At 39.4% G+C, this 17,780-nt stretch overlaps 1 protein-coding gene across 5 annotated transcripts; it reads left to right on the top strand.

The window, feature by feature from the left end:
• The first annotated feature begins 4,419 nt into the window (after window positions 1–4,419).
• On the top strand, window positions 4,420–16,341 carry LOC131986572 (nuclear factor 7, ovary-like). Of its 5 annotated transcripts, none has more exons than XM_059351598.1 (3): window positions 4,420–4,438; window positions 5,865–5,933; window positions 9,089–11,425. In XM_059351598.1, the coding sequence occupies exon 3, from the start codon at window positions 9,106–9,108 to the stop codon at window positions 10,183–10,185; it is 1,080 nt and encodes a 359-aa protein (XP_059207581.1). In that variant the 5' UTR covers window positions 4,420–4,438; window positions 5,865–5,933; window positions 9,089–9,105; the 3' UTR covers window positions 10,186–11,425. The 5 variants fall into 5 exon arrangements, 4 of the variants coding, with proteins under 4 accessions (XP_059207581.1, XP_059207580.1, XP_059207578.1 ...); XM_059351597.1 differs by having other exon boundaries at window positions 5,865–5,939; XM_059351595.1 differs by lacking the exons at window positions 4,420–4,438; window positions 9,089–11,425 and adding an exon at window positions 14,403–16,341 and having other exon boundaries at window positions 4,448–5,933.
• Window positions 16,342–17,780: the final 1,439 nt, after the last annotated feature.

Below are 17,780 nucleotides of genomic sequence, written 5' to 3'. Positions count from 1 at the left end.
GATGTCATGATGATGTCATGATGACGTCACATCAGATCAAAGAGCTGTCAATCACTCTGTGACTGGCAGGCGTCTCTGTGGTTTCCTGTTTGATTATTGATGAAATCTTTAAAGTGAATTCTCTGTAAAACTAAATTCTCTTCGATTGCTTTTCTTTTATTGGTGTTTGGGTGTTGGATATGAAAAATACTGTCAAATAACAGAAAACAAGTTATTTTACAGATCATTTATTGACAAATTCAGTGAATATCTGTATTTTAATATGAATATATCTGTAGAATAACTAAAGTGTTTTTTACTTTAAGTGTTTGACAACTTTTGCTGCCAGACTTTTTACAGTTTTCTTGTGATTTCTTTTTAGAATTTTTTTAACTGCAAATTTTAAGTTTCACTGAGAAAAAACAAAGTTTCATTAACTTTACATTCAGCAATATAATGTGTATGTTTTGTTTTTACATATAATCAACTGTCATTTAACATTCAAGAACATTAAGCTTTTGAAGAATACTGTAAAAAAAAAAAAAAATCTGTCCCATTATAATAATTAACAGGTTTCATATTCTGCTTCATATTTGTAATTATACCAATTAACTTTATGACATTTTCACTGTTCATGCATTATTGGGCTTTTATTGTGAAGGGCGGTTCAGGTTTGTGGGCGTGGCTTAAATGTCAAATGTTTGTTTGAGTTTGTAATAAAGACAAAAGTCTTAAATGTGGCGTATCAGTGGTTTTTTTTTATAAAGTGGGCTTAAAAATTATAAGTAGATCAACTTGGTGATGTGAAAATAATTGTAATAATAATATTGTATTTCTGACAACAGTTATAGAATTGATATAGATTTTTTTTTATTTTAGTAGAATATTTTAAGTGTATTTAATTGATGCATTTCGAAGGTTTCAAATTCATTTTTTGTGGGGTTTTTGGGCCCGTAAGTGAAATCGTGAGGACCTGAGGACTTTTGTAGATTATTTTGATGCAGATTTGAGCAGCACAGGATGTCTTAGAACAGAAATGTATAAACTCATTTTATCCAACCTGATAAATGTTTAATGATGCGAAAACTGTAAAGATCAGAACGAGACAGAGAATCAAACTGCACCCATTTATTATAGAAACATCACAGAACACTGAGGACAAAGAAAATCTGATTAAAACAACTGAAGGATGTAAAACTGTGACAGCTGCACTGGATTTGAGCTTTTTATCGTCCTGCTGCCGTAACAAATTAACCAGATTTATTAGTGAGAAAAACATCAATATTATTAAACACTTATTAGACACTTTATTTGGGGAATAATTCCATAGATGTTTCCCTGATAGAACTGTAAAATTAATAGCAGGTTACAGAGAAAGAAAAGCTCAATTTAAACTCAATTTATTATTGGAAATGTATATGTTGACTTCAGTTAAATACCAACTCAATTTTACTTATGATCCAAAGATATGATAATAACTCAAACATGCTTCAGGTTTCTTTTCTGATTATCAGCTTAAATCATTTAATTATTGTTATTTGGAAATCTCGTATATATATAGTTAATAAACTGAGATCCAAACTGCCGAATGTTTCATCTATGGAGGAAAGAAGCTGCCAAAATAAATAAATAATAGTAAATGACTAAACAAATCAATATGCAAACTGCACCAAAAGTAATATTAAAAATACACGTAGATTAAATCATTCAGTTCCAAACGTTCCAAAACGCTAAAACTGTGGGCGAGGTTGTTTACAATGTCTGAAGCCGTGTTATAAACAGTGAGACATGAGTTAGCATGTTAGCGCCCTGGGGTCAGTTGGAAGCCGGTGCTAGCGAACCTGTTTCCTTTCCCACAGATAGCTTTTTCCACTGGAGGCGGTGCCCGGCCAGAAAAACTGCTTCCAGAGCGGCACCAACTCTTTGCTGGTCTTGAACTGCCAACCGTATACGTCAGGAGCTGGGGGCGGAGCTATCTGATCAACAAGACCAACCCGACCCGTTGAGAGAGACCAACTAAAACATGTTTCATTCATTTATTTGATTTGTTTAACTGTAATGTGATTGATACGGGCTAGCGTGCTAACATTAGCTTACAACAAAGTCCAACATTAACATCTTACGTTCAGTGTCCAACATTGGCATCCAAATATGATACGCACAACTAATCTGAGCCGATCAGGAGGGCGATTACATTCTTAATAACACTAAATGTAAGAAGTTAATGTTGGACTTTGTTATAAGCTAATGTTAGCCTGCTAGTGCTAGCTCGCTAACGTTAGCCCCCTAGCCCGCATCAATCACATTGCAGTTAAACAAATCAAATAAAAATGAAACACGTTGTAGTCGTTCTCTCTCAACAGGTCGGGTTGGTCTTGTTGGTCAGATAGCCCCGCCCCCAGCTCCTGACGTAGCGGTTCGCGGTTGAAGACCAACAAAGAGTTGGTGCCACTGTTGAACCCGTTTTCGTGACCGAGAGCCAGTTCTTTGGCAGTCGAAAACCAAAGAACCCGTGTAATTTAACATGGTTTTCTTGATAATGATTTTGGTTAATATGAATAAAACCATGTTAAATGTCTAGATATCAGTTCTTAAGAGCTCTTATGAGCTATTTTTGTTGTTGCCATTATATTTGTCCAAACAAATGTACCTTTAGTTGTACCAGGTACTAAAATGAACAAGAAATGGAAGAAAACAACAGGAACACGGAGGAAGCGGCGCTGAGGTCTGAGAGGTTCAGGTACAGACGGGTCTGCGCTCAGAGGTATCTGTGACGTCGCTCTTCCTGCTCAGCTGCTATTAAACTTTACACGCTTCCCACAGTTGCCATTTTGGCAAAAAGCTGACTCCGCCCAACTCCCCAGATAATCCAAAAATAGGCATAGAGCTGCAGCTGAGGCGGCCGAAACATGCCCACTTAGCTCGAAGCTACCGAGCTAGCGGAGGCTACTGAGGCTAACAAGCTAGGCTACATGCTACAGTGGGACAGACAGCAGACTAACACTGCCGTGATGTTCCAGTCTGTTGGTGTCGTCCCAGCTTACACTGCTTAACTTATGGTAAGTTACTCTTTACCACAGCAGCTTCAACTTGTTTTAGATACAAGAAATACAGGCTTAACGGAATGTGGCAGCATAGGCTATGCGTTGCACATTATGTACCATGAACGCACCCTGATGGCCTGATAGCCTACCCGTGAGCAGGGGCCCGTATTTATGCTGCGTTCGATTGCACTGGGAACTCGGAAAGATCAGAGTTGGAAATTCCGACTTCCGAGGTAAATGCGTTTCATTACTCAACCTCGGAAAACATGGCTGGCCACAGCAAACTGATGTTTGTTTGGATGTCTTTCGAGCATTTAAAAATGATTTTGGGGAAGTAGATCAGCTGCCTGGTACAACAGACAGTTAGATGGTTGAGTCCTCTCTGGGTCGAATTGTGGTCTGTAAATACATAAGAGACAAAAATATAATTAAATCTTATCAATTTCCTGGATATACTAAAAAGAAGTGCAGTATTACACCTTATAGTCTAATGTAGTTTGAATATGGGACAAACTATAATATTTGCTATTATATTTACAAATGCTACAATAAACAACACATACCAGACTAAATGTTGAAGATAACGTGACTGTTTACCTCTAACGGTGTGTGCCACCATTTTGCTTTGACGTTTTCCACGTATTTCTGACCTACTCGGGCTGCTTGGATCCTCCCCGAATCCTTCCGAATACGGAAGATCTTCACCACCTCTTCTGCTCATGTCCCCACCCAGACGTTTTGGAAAAATGTTACCACATTCATCCGTCAACATATTGACAAAAACTTTGTTTTGGAATATCAAAATGTATTGTTTGGTTTCTTTATAGTCCCATTCCCCCAAGTACACCAATATTATATAATTAATTTAATATTATTTTTAGCCAAAGCTCATATCCATAACCGGAAATTCACTAATCAAATACCATGTACTTACTGTCTTGAAAGGGAAATCAAACAATATATTAATACAATTACTCAATCCGAAAACAAGAAAGCCATAAAGACTCTAGAATTATTTTCTGTTTCTGTGTTTTTGAAGTGACTTTGTGTCGGCCTACCAGAAATGTACCTCGCCTTCCTGCACTCTATGAGCTCACATAACTAGTAATTGTAATTATGTTATTCTCGCATGTAACCCCCCTCACTCCTTATTTTGCTGTTTGTTTGTTAATGCAAAACATACGTCAATAAAAAAATAAAATAAAAAGATCCTACCCGAATTCCCGAGTTCAAGGATCGTTCTATTGCACTTTTCCGAGTCGGAGGTCGGATCTTTCCGAGTTCCGAGTGCAATTGAACGCAGCATGAGACGGCCCTCTCCCCGGCTCCTCCTTTCCGCATCACTTCCGGTAAGAGGCGGACTCCCGTATCACCAAAGCGCGTGCACTGCTTCCACGTGCTCCCATCTGGCGGTGGTAGGTGTCCTCTCTCTGCGCTGTGCTGTTAGCATGTTAGCATCCAGGCGGCTAATGCTAGTGTGGTCATATAGGACATGTTGCTGTTAGCATCCAGGCGGCTAATGCTAGTGTGGTCATATAGGACATGTTGCTGTTAGCATCCAGGCGGCTAATGCTAGTGTGGTCATATAGGACATGCTGCTGTTAGCATCCAGGCGGCTAATGCTAGTGTGGTCATATAGGACATGTTGCTGTTAGCATCCAGGCGGCTAATGCTAGTGTGGTCATATAGGACATGCTGCTGTTAGCATCCAGGCGGCTAATGCTAGTGTGGTCATATAGGACATGTTGCTGTTAGCATCCAGGCGGCTAATGCTAGTGTGGTCATATAGGACATGCTGCTGTTAGCATCCAGGCGGCTAATGCTAGTGTGGTCATATAGGACATGTTGCTGTTAGCATCCAGGCGGCTAATGCTAGTGTGGTCCTTTATAGGACACTCCTGGAAATTAAAAATGTCAACCCTGAAGTGTTATTGGAGGATATTACAAGACTTGTGCAAAATGTTTCATTTTTATATTGCAAATCGAGGTCAATTGAGTCATTATTATTATTATATTTATTATAGTATCTTCCCCACAGCAACAATAACACATCATTTGCATCCATCACCACTTTATCTTTTACCTTTAAACTATTTATTATCTTTTTAGACTAATTATTACATGTGTAATGTCTGAATGTCTTTTTTTAAAAGCACCTTATATATGAGAAGCACACATACATTTAGTTGTATACTTTTTTAATAGAATGACAATAAAGGAAAGCTGGAATCTTGTTGATTTACTGATTGGTCAGATGCCACAGTGTCACTATCTGATGGAGAAATCCATGTGGTTCTATGAGCTCACGGAGAGAAAGGAGACCTGTTATAGATGTCTCAAGACTCAAGTTCCCAAATATGGTTCTTTGCCTGATAAAGGGTTAAAGCTATTGGCTTTTCAAAATAAGAGTTTTGCTGCAGTGTAGCTGAAGCTGGCAGGTTCCCACAGTATCTCTGCATGGCATTGCTACGCCTGCTTGGACTGAGCTTGATTTCCTCTCTTTCTTAATGATTTAATTGTATGAGTGAGGGTTGTATACATTAAATTTAGGTTAATTACTTAGGTTGATTAATTTCTATTTCTTTTCATTTCTATTTGTTTCTTTGATTAGCGACGACCTGATTTTCTTTGTTTTTCTTGTGTTAAATTATATTTTGGAATTGTGTATTTTCTTTGAATTAGGTATTTTACTTTGATTTCTATTGGGCAGTTATCATTTGGATATTTAAAGGGTTTCTAGTTATTCTTTGTACATCTGTTTTCTAGGTTTAACCTGCCCATTAATTGTTTATTTCCTGTTTGAGTTACAACTTCCCTAACTATATTTTATCCCTGTTTCAGCTGTCGGAGGCCTGTGGTGGTGGTGGTGTCCCCTCGTTTGCTGTGCTGCCTGGTGTTGGTTACTTCAAAGTGTGTGTGGGTGATTTATTTCTATTTATTTATTATTTATCTATTTTGGGTGAACCACTCCCCGTTCCCTAACTCTTGTCCACCCGGTAAGCCTCTGCTCCTGACTAGTTCTAATACTATTATTCCTTGAACCACGTCTCTTGCCAAGTGAATAGAACCAACCTGTGTGTCTAGTATTTAAGACCAAACTTCTCTAGGTGAAATTCCGACGGTGGCGTTGTCGTACAACAGTGTAAATTTCTCTTAAACATATCTGTTAGTGTAATTATTCACCCTACCCTCGCCACAGTTACGTCAACTAAAGTCGATCACAATCAGTCGGTTTCTGGAGTCTTTTAATATTCAAATGCCTGCTTTGATAATATTATTAAAAATATTTAAAAAAGATAAAGTCTGGGGGTCATGCGCCGACAAATTTTACCTAACGGAATATTTCACACTTTGAGTCTTAATAACAAACTCCGTTATTTCTGAACCATGCTTAACCACGTTTTTTAATTACACATTTATTATTGTAATTACAGTGAACCCTCGCTATAACGCGGTTCACTTTTCACGGTCTCGCTGCTTCACGGATTTGCATCATGCATTGTGTTCTGCATTCTGATTGGCTAAACAGTCTCTCCGCGTCTTCTCTACCTGTGTGTCAATAACGTTATGGTTTAATATAATGGCCCAGAAGAAAAAAGAGCGACAACAACTACCGATAACTATGTTCTTCTCTCCAAAAAACACACCTGCACCGCAGGCTTTAGAAGAAAAAAACGCCACAGAGCGGAGTCAGGATGCAGCGGCTCAGTCAGAAGAGCAGTGAAATACTGTACTGTACACGTGAGTCACTATTTGTCCTACTGTACTTTGTATTTTTTTTCATAATCATTTTTCATTTTCTCCCGTTCCAATCCGTCACGGTGGGGCGGTGCTGATCCCCGCAATATTAACCCTTCAGTTCGTATTGATGATTAAAATTATTATTTATTTATTTATAACTATATTATTTTACAGTACAGTAGTTATTTGTAAAAAAACAAACAAACAAAAAAAAACCAACAAACGTTTATACAGTACTTTTATTTGTTAAACAAATGCTTGGGCCTGTAAAAAGGTTTTGTTCCTTGCTTTCAATGTTTTATGGAGTATTTCATTGTATAATAACTGTAAAAAAATAAAGGTTTCTACTTCACGGATTTCGCCTATCGCGGGTTCTTTTTGGAACGTAACCCCCGCGATAAACGAGGGTTCACTGTACATAGTTCAACACTTTAAATTGGGCCGAGTGTTGCGTTGTCTTGATGTAATGGTAAATTTAGTCATAACATTGCATAATGTTACCATACTAACACGGTGAAGCTTTATTTTCCAAACACACAGACAGTTTGATTGTTTGACCTGAAGTATTAGAAAAATAAATGACAACACTTAGTATTACTTATGACTTCAATCACCATACCGGTTTAATAATATCTTCTTTAATTCACTCCCGTTAGCATTGAAGGCAGCATTAGCTGGCTAACAAACTACTGTGAACGCTAATAATTGATGATTTATAAATAAAATAAAACGAGAATTACACTCACTAAACAAACTGGAGCCTGGGCTTCTTGTGCCAGCCAGCCTCAAGCGGCGAGGAGTTGCAGTTTTTGGTACTGCCGCATAGGCTTCACAGCTCAGACCCGGAGGTTGCCGCTTGGTTAATATTAGCAGGTTCTTGGTTCAGAGAAACCGCGTCAGAGTGAGATGTCTTATTTTCGGTTTACAGAAATCGCGTCGGAGTGAGCGCTCTGTTCATTAAGGCCAGCTACGCTGTATTTTTCCGTGTCATGCCCAGATGAGCAGAGTTGAGCACAGACAGCTAAACGGACTGCTGAAGTTACTTTGTTAAGAGTTTTCTGACGCTTTTGTCTTGGAGAATATTAATGTGTAAGTAATATATATGAACAGTGTCAAGCCTTGTGGTGTTTTGGGGGACTTCTAACCGTTATCTGACTGTCTAGCTTTGTATGAGCACACGCACTGCGAGGGCAGGACAACTGGGAATACTAGAACAGCTCCACTTTGGTCCGGGTGCCAAAATATAATCCCTTTTTCTGTCCAAACGAAAATATGAAAAAACAAAAACAGTGCTCCCTTTTCATTTTTTCATTTTAAACCAAAAACGGATTATGCTCTCAGCGTCAAAAAACAAAATAACCAAAAAACCAAAATGAAATAACGGCCGTAATTTGGTTTTTGCAAAGTCCTTTTTTCATTTTTTTGTTTCTCATTTATTAATATGACGGACGGCGGACACATTGGAAGCGGGAAAATAAAAGTCCCGTCAAAATAAAAGTGGCGTGCTTCCTTGTCAAGCATTAAAACTTATCACACTAGTATCATACATACACTCCAACCCCTACCCACTCCCCACTCCCCGGCCCACCACTACCTGCTCCACCACTACCCACCACTCCTCGATCCGCCACTCCCCGTTGCTCTGTATAACATGTGGTCAGATAGCCTTCCCAAACGTCGGGCTCACCCGCCGCCTATTGCAGTAATTAAATGATATGACAATGTTCTGAGTGTGCAATATAGTCTATCTAATCAAAGGGAATCTTTTGATGTCATACTTCATGAATATTGAAAAAAAATTGTTAAGTAAACAAACTCTTTCATAGCGATAGCTTTCATGGCATTAATAATTCTGTATGACTAAACTGTGAACCATGCCTGGGTGTAGAAAGAGAACAGTAGCCTATACTAGTGTATGATGATACCTTTTAATGCTTGATAAGTTAGCACGCCATTTTTATTTTGACGGAACTTTTATTTTCCCGCTTCCGATGTGTCCGCTGTCATATAAATAAATGAGAAACAAAAAAAAATGACAAAAGGAATTTGCAAAAACCAAATTACGGCCGTTATTTCATTTTGGTTTTTTGGTTATTTCGTTTTTTGATGCCGAGAGTCAAATCCGTTTTTGGTTTAAAACAAAAAAAGGAAAAGGGAACACTGTTTTCGTTTTTTCGTTTGGACAGAAAAAGGGATTATGCTTTGGCATCCGGACCCACTTCACCAGCTGCTGAATCCACCAGCTGAAGGACAGTTTTACAGGAAAGTAAAGTAACTTTGAGAGAACAGGAAGTGGCTGAGCTGTTTGTCTGCTGTGTTTTCAGCTTCACTCAGAGACTAAATGGCTTCCGGATCAGAGGTCGCAGTCTGCAGTCTGCATGGTAAGAAACTCAAACTCTTCTGTCTGGACCATCAGCAGCCAGTGTGTCTCGTCTGCAGAGACTCAGAAAAACACACCAACCACACAATCAGACCCATCGAAGAAGCTGCACAAGTCAAGGAGGAACCTCAGGAAACTCTGCAGCCTTTAAAGAAGAAGGTAAAGGTTTCTCATATAGATAGAGGGAAGTTTGATCGAGTAGCAGAACACATTCAGGTCCAGGCCCGACACACAGAGACGCAGATTAAGGAGCAGTTTAAGAAGCTCCACCAGTTTCTAAAAGAGGAAGAGGAGGCCAGGATGGCTGCACTGAGGGAGGAAGAGGAGCAGAAGAGTCAGATGATGAAGGAGAAGATGGAGGCTCTGAGCAGAGAGGACGAGCTGAGAGCTGAACACGGGAACTCAGAACTCCTGCCCTCAGGAACTCTGATAGACGAGGCCAAACACCTGGGCAACCTGGCCTTCAACATCTGGAACAAGATGAAGGACCTGGTCTCCTACAGTCCTGTTGTTCTGGACCCAAACACTGCTGGTCCAGACCTCATCCTGTCTGAAGATCTGACCAGTGTGAGACAACGAGAGGAGTTCCAGCAGTTTCCTGAGAATCCAGAGAGGATTGATTGTAATTACACCTGCTCTGTTCTGGGCTCTGAGGGCTTTAACTCAGGGACTCACAGCTGGGAGGTCCAGGTTGGAGACAATACAGACTGGGAACTGGGTGTGTCAGCAGAATCTGCAGAGAGGAGAGGAGACATACGGTCTGGATTATGGATCATAGGGTTAGACGACCATGAATACTCATCATGGACACCATCAGATAGACAAACTGTTCTCGTAGTGCAGAAGAAGCCTCAGAGGATCAGAGTGAATCTGGACTGGAACAGAGGAAAGCTGTCGTTCTCTGATGCTGACACCAACACACACATACACACCATCACACACAAGTTCACTGAGACGATGTTTCCATATTTTAATTGTGGGGATGATGATAAGCCACTGCAGGTTTTACCAGTGAAGGTCTCTGTGGCTACGTTTACATGATGATGATCTGAACAGAAGACGCAAAAGTGGCGTCGCGTCTTCACTCTTTATTCCGCGAGTGTTTTCGGCAGGAAATCTGCTGCATACGGTGACACTAAAGTGTGTGAATGTGATTGTATGCAGCCAGGCGGCATCACTTAAAGCCATAAGAGCATCTTTGGGCATGCAAAAGTTTTCACGCCACGTATTTTCATCAGCTACTCCTTCCACAAAGTTCTCCTCCATCACTAGATCTCCCAGGTCTCGTTCACAGCCGTCTGGCTCCTCCCACCAATTGCTGCATCCAGAATGTGATGGAGGTAATTCCAGATCCTTCTCCGTTCACTAATACTATCTGTACATATCCTGGACATTTGGTGGAAAGACTCCTGTAAGTTTATTAGAGCTGCCAGAGCAGCTTGAAGGTCCCACCATGGAAATAATCCCACGTTTCTTTATTTCCTGTCCTGGAGCATGTATGTGACGTAAACACATACGTGACGTGAGCAGATCAGATCAGAGTTTTGTGTCTTGTCAGTGTAGACGACACGCTACGGCAGAGGAGATTAAACTTTTACACTTTGGAGGGTGGTTTCACATTTTTAAGTTTTTAAGACCCAAAAACGCCGTCACCGTCTAAACGAAAGGCACTTCCGATAAAATATTTTGACGTTTTTACCCGTAAGCGTCCTGGTGTAAACGGGGCTGAGTCTGCAGGACAACAGGAATAGACGATCAGCATCGTCCTGAAGTCTTTGAGGAACATGTGACCACGTTGTCCACCATTTATTGTTTTTTCTTTTATTGGTGTTTGGGTGTTGTATATAAAAAATACTGTCATAACATAAAACAAGTTATTTTACAGATAATTTATTGATAAATATAAATATATCTGTAGAATAACTAAAGTGTTTTTTACTTTGTGTTTTGACAACTTTTGCTGCCAGACTTTTTTCAGTAACTTTACATTCAGCAATATGTGTATGTTTTGTTTTTTACATATAATCGACTGTCATTTAACATTCAAGACCATTAAGCTTTTGAAGAATACTGTAAAAAAAAATCCGACCCATTATATTAATTTTCACAGGTTTCAACTTACATGATCTGCTTCATATTTGTAATTACTCTAATTAACTTTATGGCATTTTCACTGTTCATGCATTATTGGGCTTTTATTGTGAAGGGTGGGGCAGGTTTGTGGGCGTGGCTTAAATGTCAGATGTTTGTTTGAGTTTGTAATAAAGACAAAAGTCTTAAATGTGGCGTATCAGTGTTTTTTTTTTATAAAGTGGGCTTAAAAATTATAAGTAGATCAACTTGGTGATGTGAAAATAATTATAATAATAATATTGTATTTCTGACTGAACAGTCTTTTGTGGGTTTTTTGGGCCCGTAAGTGAAATCGTGAGGACCTGAGGACTTTAGTAGATTATTTTGATGCAGATTTGAGCAGCACAGGATGTCTTAGAATTAAAATGAATAAACTCGTTTTATCCGACCTGATAAATGTTTAATGATGTGAAAACTGTAAAGATCAGAACGAGACAGAGAATCAAACTGCACCCATTTATTATAGAAACATCACAGAACACTGAGGACAAAGAAAATCTGATCAAAACAACCGAAGGATGTAAAACTGTGACAGCTTCACTGGATTTGAGCTTTTTATCGTCCTGCTGCCGTGACAAATTAACCAGATTTATTAGTGAGAAAAACAATATTATTAAAGCCAATTAATGCTTTCAGACACTTTATTTGGGGAATAATTCCATAGATGTTTCCCTGATAGAACTGTAAAATTAATAGCAGGTTACAGAGAAAGAAAAGCTCAATTTAAACTCAATTTATTAATGGAAATTTATACGTTGACTTCAGTTAAATACCATCTCAATTTTACTTAATTATTTTAATAATTTACCTGGAAACACGTGGGACATCATTTGACAATTATCCTGGAATTACAAATCTAAAGATATAATAATGCTATTATTATAGATGATATTCTGATAATTAACTGAAATCATTTATTGTTATTTGGAAATCATATACAGTTGAAACCAGAAGTGTACATACACTATATAAAAAGACACACATGCTTTTTTTCTCATTGTCTGACATGAAATCAGAGAATCACTTTTCCTGTTTTAGGTCCGTTAGGATTACCAAAATTATTTCTTTTTGCTAAATGCCAGAATAATGCCAGAAGGATCTTTTTAGACAATTTTTTATTACTTTCTTCAAAGTCAGAAGTTTACATACACTAACAGTATTATGCCTTGAAACAATTTGGGAAAGCCCAGATGATGCTGTCATGTCTTTGGAAGCTTCTGATAGGTTTATTGACAACATTAGAGTTAATTAGAGACACACCTGTGGAGGTATTTTAAGGCACACCTGAAACACACTGCTTCTTTGTGTAACATCATGGGGAAGTCAAAAGAAATCAGCCAAGATATCGGGAAGAGAATTGTGGACTTGCACAAGTCTGGTTCATCCTTGGGTGATATTTCCAGATGCCTGAAGGTGCCACATTCATCTGTTCTAATAATTATAGCCAAGTATAAACACCATGGGAATGTCCAGCCATCATACCGCTCAGGAAGGAGACGGGTTCTGTGTCCCAGAGATGAACGTGCTTTGGTCCAAAATGTGCATATCAACCCAAGAACAAAAGCAAAAGACCTTGTGAAGATGCTGGCTGAAGCTGGTAAGAGTGTGTCATTATCCAGTGAAACGAGTCCTGAGACATGGGCTGAAAGGCCACTCGGCCAGGAAGAAGACATTACTCCAAAAGAAACATAAAACAGCCAGATAACAGTTTTGTCAGACCACAGGACATGTCTCCAAAAATTAAGGTCTTTGTCCCTGTGTGCATTTGCAAACTTTAATCTGGCTGTTTTATGTTTCTTTTGGAGTAATGTCTTCTTCCTGGCAGAGTGGCCTTTCAGCCCATGTCTCAGGACTCGTTTCACTCTGGATAGTGACACACTATTACCAGCTTCAGCCAGCATCTTCACAAGGTCTTTTGCTTTTGTTCTTGGGTTGATTTGCACATTTTGGACCAAAGCTCGTTCATCTCTGGGACACAGAGCCCGTCTCCTTCCTGAGCGCTATGATGGCTGGACATTCCCATGGTGTTTATACTTGGGTATAATTATTTGAACAGATGAATGTGGAACCTTCAGGCATCTGGAAATTGCACCCAAGGATGAACCAGACTTGTGCAAGTCCACAATTCTCTTCCTGATATCTTGGTTGATTTCTTTTGACTTACCCATGATGTCGCACAAAGAAGCAGTGTGTTTCAGGTGTGCCTTAAAATACATCCACAGGTGTGTCTCCAATTAACTCTAATGTTGTCAATGAACCTATCAGAAGCTTCCAAAGACATGACAGCATCATCTGGGCTTTCCCAAATTGTTTCAAGGCATAATAATGTTAGTGAATGTAAACTTCTGACTTTGAAGAAAGTAATAAAAAATTGTCTAAAAAATCCTTCTCTCATTATTCTGGCATTTAGCAAATAGAAATAATTTTGGTAATCCTAACGGACCTACAACAGGAAAAGTGATTTAATCTGATTTCATGTCAGACAGTGAGAAAAAAAGCATATGTGTCTTTTTATATAGTGTATGTAAACTTCTGGTTTCAACTGTATATATATATATATATATATAGCGGCAAGGAGTTGCAGTTTTTGGTACTTCGGCATAGGCTTTACAGCTCAGACCCAGAGGTTGCCGCCTGCTCAGGACCGGAGGTTGCCGCCTGGTTAATATTAGCAGATTCTTGGTTCAGAGAAACCGCGTCAGAGTGAGATGTCTTATTTTCGGTTCACAGAAATCACGTCGGAGTGAGCACTCTGTTCATTAAGGCCAGCTACGCTGTATTTTTCCGTGTCATGCCCAGATGAGCAGAGTTGAGCACAGACAGCTAAACGGACTGCTGAAGTTACTTTGTTAAGAGTTTTCTGACGCTTTTGTCTTGGAGAATATTAATCTGTAAGTAATATATATGAACAGTGTCAAGCCTTGTGGTGTTTTGGAGGACTTCTAACCGTTATCTGACTGTCTAGCTTTGTATGAGCACACGCACTGCGAGGGCAGGACAACTGGGAATACTAGAACAGCTCCACTTCACCAGCTGCTGAATCCAAAAACTGAACGACAGTTTTACAGGAAAGTAACTTTGAGAGAACAGGGAGTGGCTGAGCTGTTTGTCTGCTGTGTTTTCAGCTTCACTCAGAGACTAAATGGCTTCCAGATCAGAGGACGCAGTCTGCAGTCAGCACAATGAGAAACTCAAACTCTTCTGTCTGGACCATCAGCAGCCAGTGTGCCACATCTGCATTCACTCAGAAAAACACACCAACCACACAATCAGACCCATCGAAGAAGCTGCACGACAACACAAGGAAACTCTGCAGCCTTTAAAGAAGAAGGTAAAGGTTTCTCATATAGTTGGAGGGAAGTTTGAGCGAGCAGCAGAACACATTCAGGTCCAGGCCCGACGCACAGAGACGCAGATTCAGGAGCAGTTTAGGAAGCTTCACCAGTTTCTAAAAGAGGAAGAGGAGGCCAGGATGGCTGCACTGAGGGAGGAAGAGGAGCAGAAGAGTCAGAAGATGAAGGAGAAGATGGAGGCTCTGAGCAGAGAGATGGCAGCTCTTTCAGACACAGACAGAGCCATCGAGGAGCAGCTGAGAGCTGAACAGGGGAACTCAGAACTCCTGCCCTCAGGAGCTCTGATAGACGAGGCCAAACACCTGGGCAACCTGGCCTTCAACATCTGGAACAAGATGAAGGACATGGTCTCCTACAGTCCTGTCATCCTGGACCCAAACACTGCTGGTATAAAACTCATCCTGTCTGAAGATCTGACCAGTGTGACAGCAGCAGAGGAACCACAGCTTCCTGATACTTATGATAGGATTCGTTGGCACACCTCTGTTCTGGGCTCTGAGGGCTTTAACTCTGGGACTCACAGCTGGGAGGTCCAGGTTGGAGACATTGAAGGCTGGCATCTGGGTGTGGTAGCAGAGTCTGCCGAGATGAGAGGAAACATACAGTGTGGATTATGGACAATAGATTTATGTGAAGATAAATACCACACACATTCACCATCACATGGATTCATTGTTCTCGTAGTGCAGAAGAAGTCTCAGAGGATCAGAGTGAATCTGGACTGGAACAGAGGAAAGCTGTCGTTCTCTGATGCTGACACCAACACACACATACACACCTTCACACACACTTTCACTGAGAGAATGTTTCCATATTTTTCCAATTGGGATCAGGATCTCCCACTGCAGGTTTTACCAGTGAAGGTCTCTGTAGCTGCAGGACAACAGGAATAGACGATCAGTAGGGGTGTGACGAGGTCCCGCGAGATTAAACTCGACGATATTTCTCATCGCGTTAAAATCTGTCTTGCCAGATTTGTGAGCTATTCAAATTTCTATTTATGACCTGTGGGGGCAGTAAAAGGAAACGAAGAACAGGAGGAGAAGGAGGTGAAGCGGCAAGCAGCCAGAATGACGCTGCAGGGGCCGGAGGCTCTTCTTAACGAGCTGCCGGCCCCTGCGGCTCGTTAAGAAGAGTAAGAACGAATCGAAGCACCACAGTCCTCACGCAGCACTCTCTCCCAGCTGCAGAGCCAGAGGGGATGTTAACCCCTTAGCGTCCAGTCTGCAAATTGCTAATAGGCTAACAGTTAGCTCTGTAGCAGTACAGTGTGTATGTGCTAACAGGCTAACAGTTAGCTCTGTAGCAGTACAGTGTGTATGTGCTGCTGCTGCAGGAGGTGTTCACATAGTGATCTCTGTTTGTTTACAACAAGCACCAGACACTCTGTGCACAGTTAGTGTTGCCGTTAATTCACAATCACTATGTTTATGATCAGCAGAGACGATGTGCATAATTAGCCATGCTGCTTTGTTTATGATCAGCTGCTGACAGTTAGTGACGGCGGCCACAGTTGCTTCTCCCGTGTTTAATCCGTTGCGTATGTGGTCACGGTTGAAACGGTCGCTAAGCGATTATGCAACGCTCGAAACCATACGTCACCTCCGGAGTCTCGTAAATCCCATAGATATATATATAAGAAAGTTTATATATATATATATATATATATATATACACATATATATATATATACACATATATATATATACATATATATATATACATATATACATATATATATCTACATATATATATGGTAAATTATTCTGTGGCCTTTTTGTAACAGACCGCAGAGTGAGCAGACATTTGAGAGGGCGTGGCCTGAGACTTTACACTCTTCCCCCTAAAGGAAACACGGCTCATATTGTTTGCAAGAAATATTTAACTTTTATTTTAACTTTTAATATATTAACTTTTTAGTTTTGGTTTCAATTTGTGGAAGAAGAAGTTTAATAAAAGCTCATGCTTACATCATGCATGGAAAGAGTTATAATAAAACATTTTTAAAAAGCATGTGCATCTCGGTTAAATAAGTCTGTTGGTCCAGTCAGATATTGTGTCATTGTAGTTTTCTTAAAATCTCGTCTCGTTCTCGAGAACCTAATATTGTGTCTCGTATCGTCACACCCCAAACGATCAGCATCGTTCTGTCCAAGACGTCCTGAAGTCTTTGAGGAACATGTGACCACGTTGTCCTGGCGATGTTTGTTTCCCCGTCAGTGTGAGGAAATGATGTCATGATGATGTCACATCATATCGAAGAGCTGTCAATCACTGACTGGCAGGCGTCTCTGTGGTTTCCTGTTTGATTATCGATCAAATCTTCAAAGTGAATTCTCTGTAAAACTTCATTCTCATTGTTTTTTTTCTTTAATTGGTGTTTGGGTGTTGGATATAGAAAATACTGTCAAATAACAGAAAACAAGTCATTTTAAAGATAATGTATTTAAACATTCAGTTAATATCTGTATTTAAATATAAATATATCTGTAGAATAACTAAAGTGTTTTTTACTTTAAGTGTTTGACAACTTTTGCTGCCAGACTTTTTAGTTTTCTTAGGATTTTTTTTTTTTACAGTTTTTTTAACTGCAAATTTTAAGTTTCACTGAGCGAAAACGAAGCTAATTAATTTTACATTCAGCAATATGATGTGTATGTTTTGTATTTTTACATTGAATTAACTGTCATTTAATATTCAAGACCATTAAGCTTTTGAAGAATACTGTAAAAAATATGTCCCATTATATTAATTAACAGGTTTCAACTTTCATGTTCTGCTTCATATTTGTAATTATACCAATTAACTTTATGGCATTTTCACTGTTCATGCATTATTGGGCTTTTATTGTGAAGGGCGGTTGAGGTTTGTGGGCGTGGCTTAAATGTCAAATGTTTGTTTGAGTTTTGTAATAAAAACAAAAGTCTTAAATGTGGCGTATCAGTGTTTTTTTTTTATAAAGTGGGCTTAAAAATTAAGTAGATCAACTTGATGTGAAAATAATTGTAGTAATGTATTTCCGACTGGACATTTACAGAATTAATGATGTAGAATTTTTAATTTTATTCAACTACTTTAAATGTATTTCATTGGTGCATTTAGAAGGTTTTCAAATTATTTTTTTGACACTATTAATGTAGGGATTTTAGC

Source organism: Centropristis striata, chromosome 15, assembly GCF_030273125.1.
Source record: "Centropristis striata isolate RG_2023a ecotype Rhode Island chromosome 15, C.striata_1.0, whole genome shotgun sequence".
Lineage (NCBI taxonomy): Eukaryota > Metazoa > Chordata > Actinopteri > Perciformes > Serranidae > Centropristis > Centropristis striata.
This window is presented reverse-complemented; position numbering and strand designations above follow the sequence as displayed.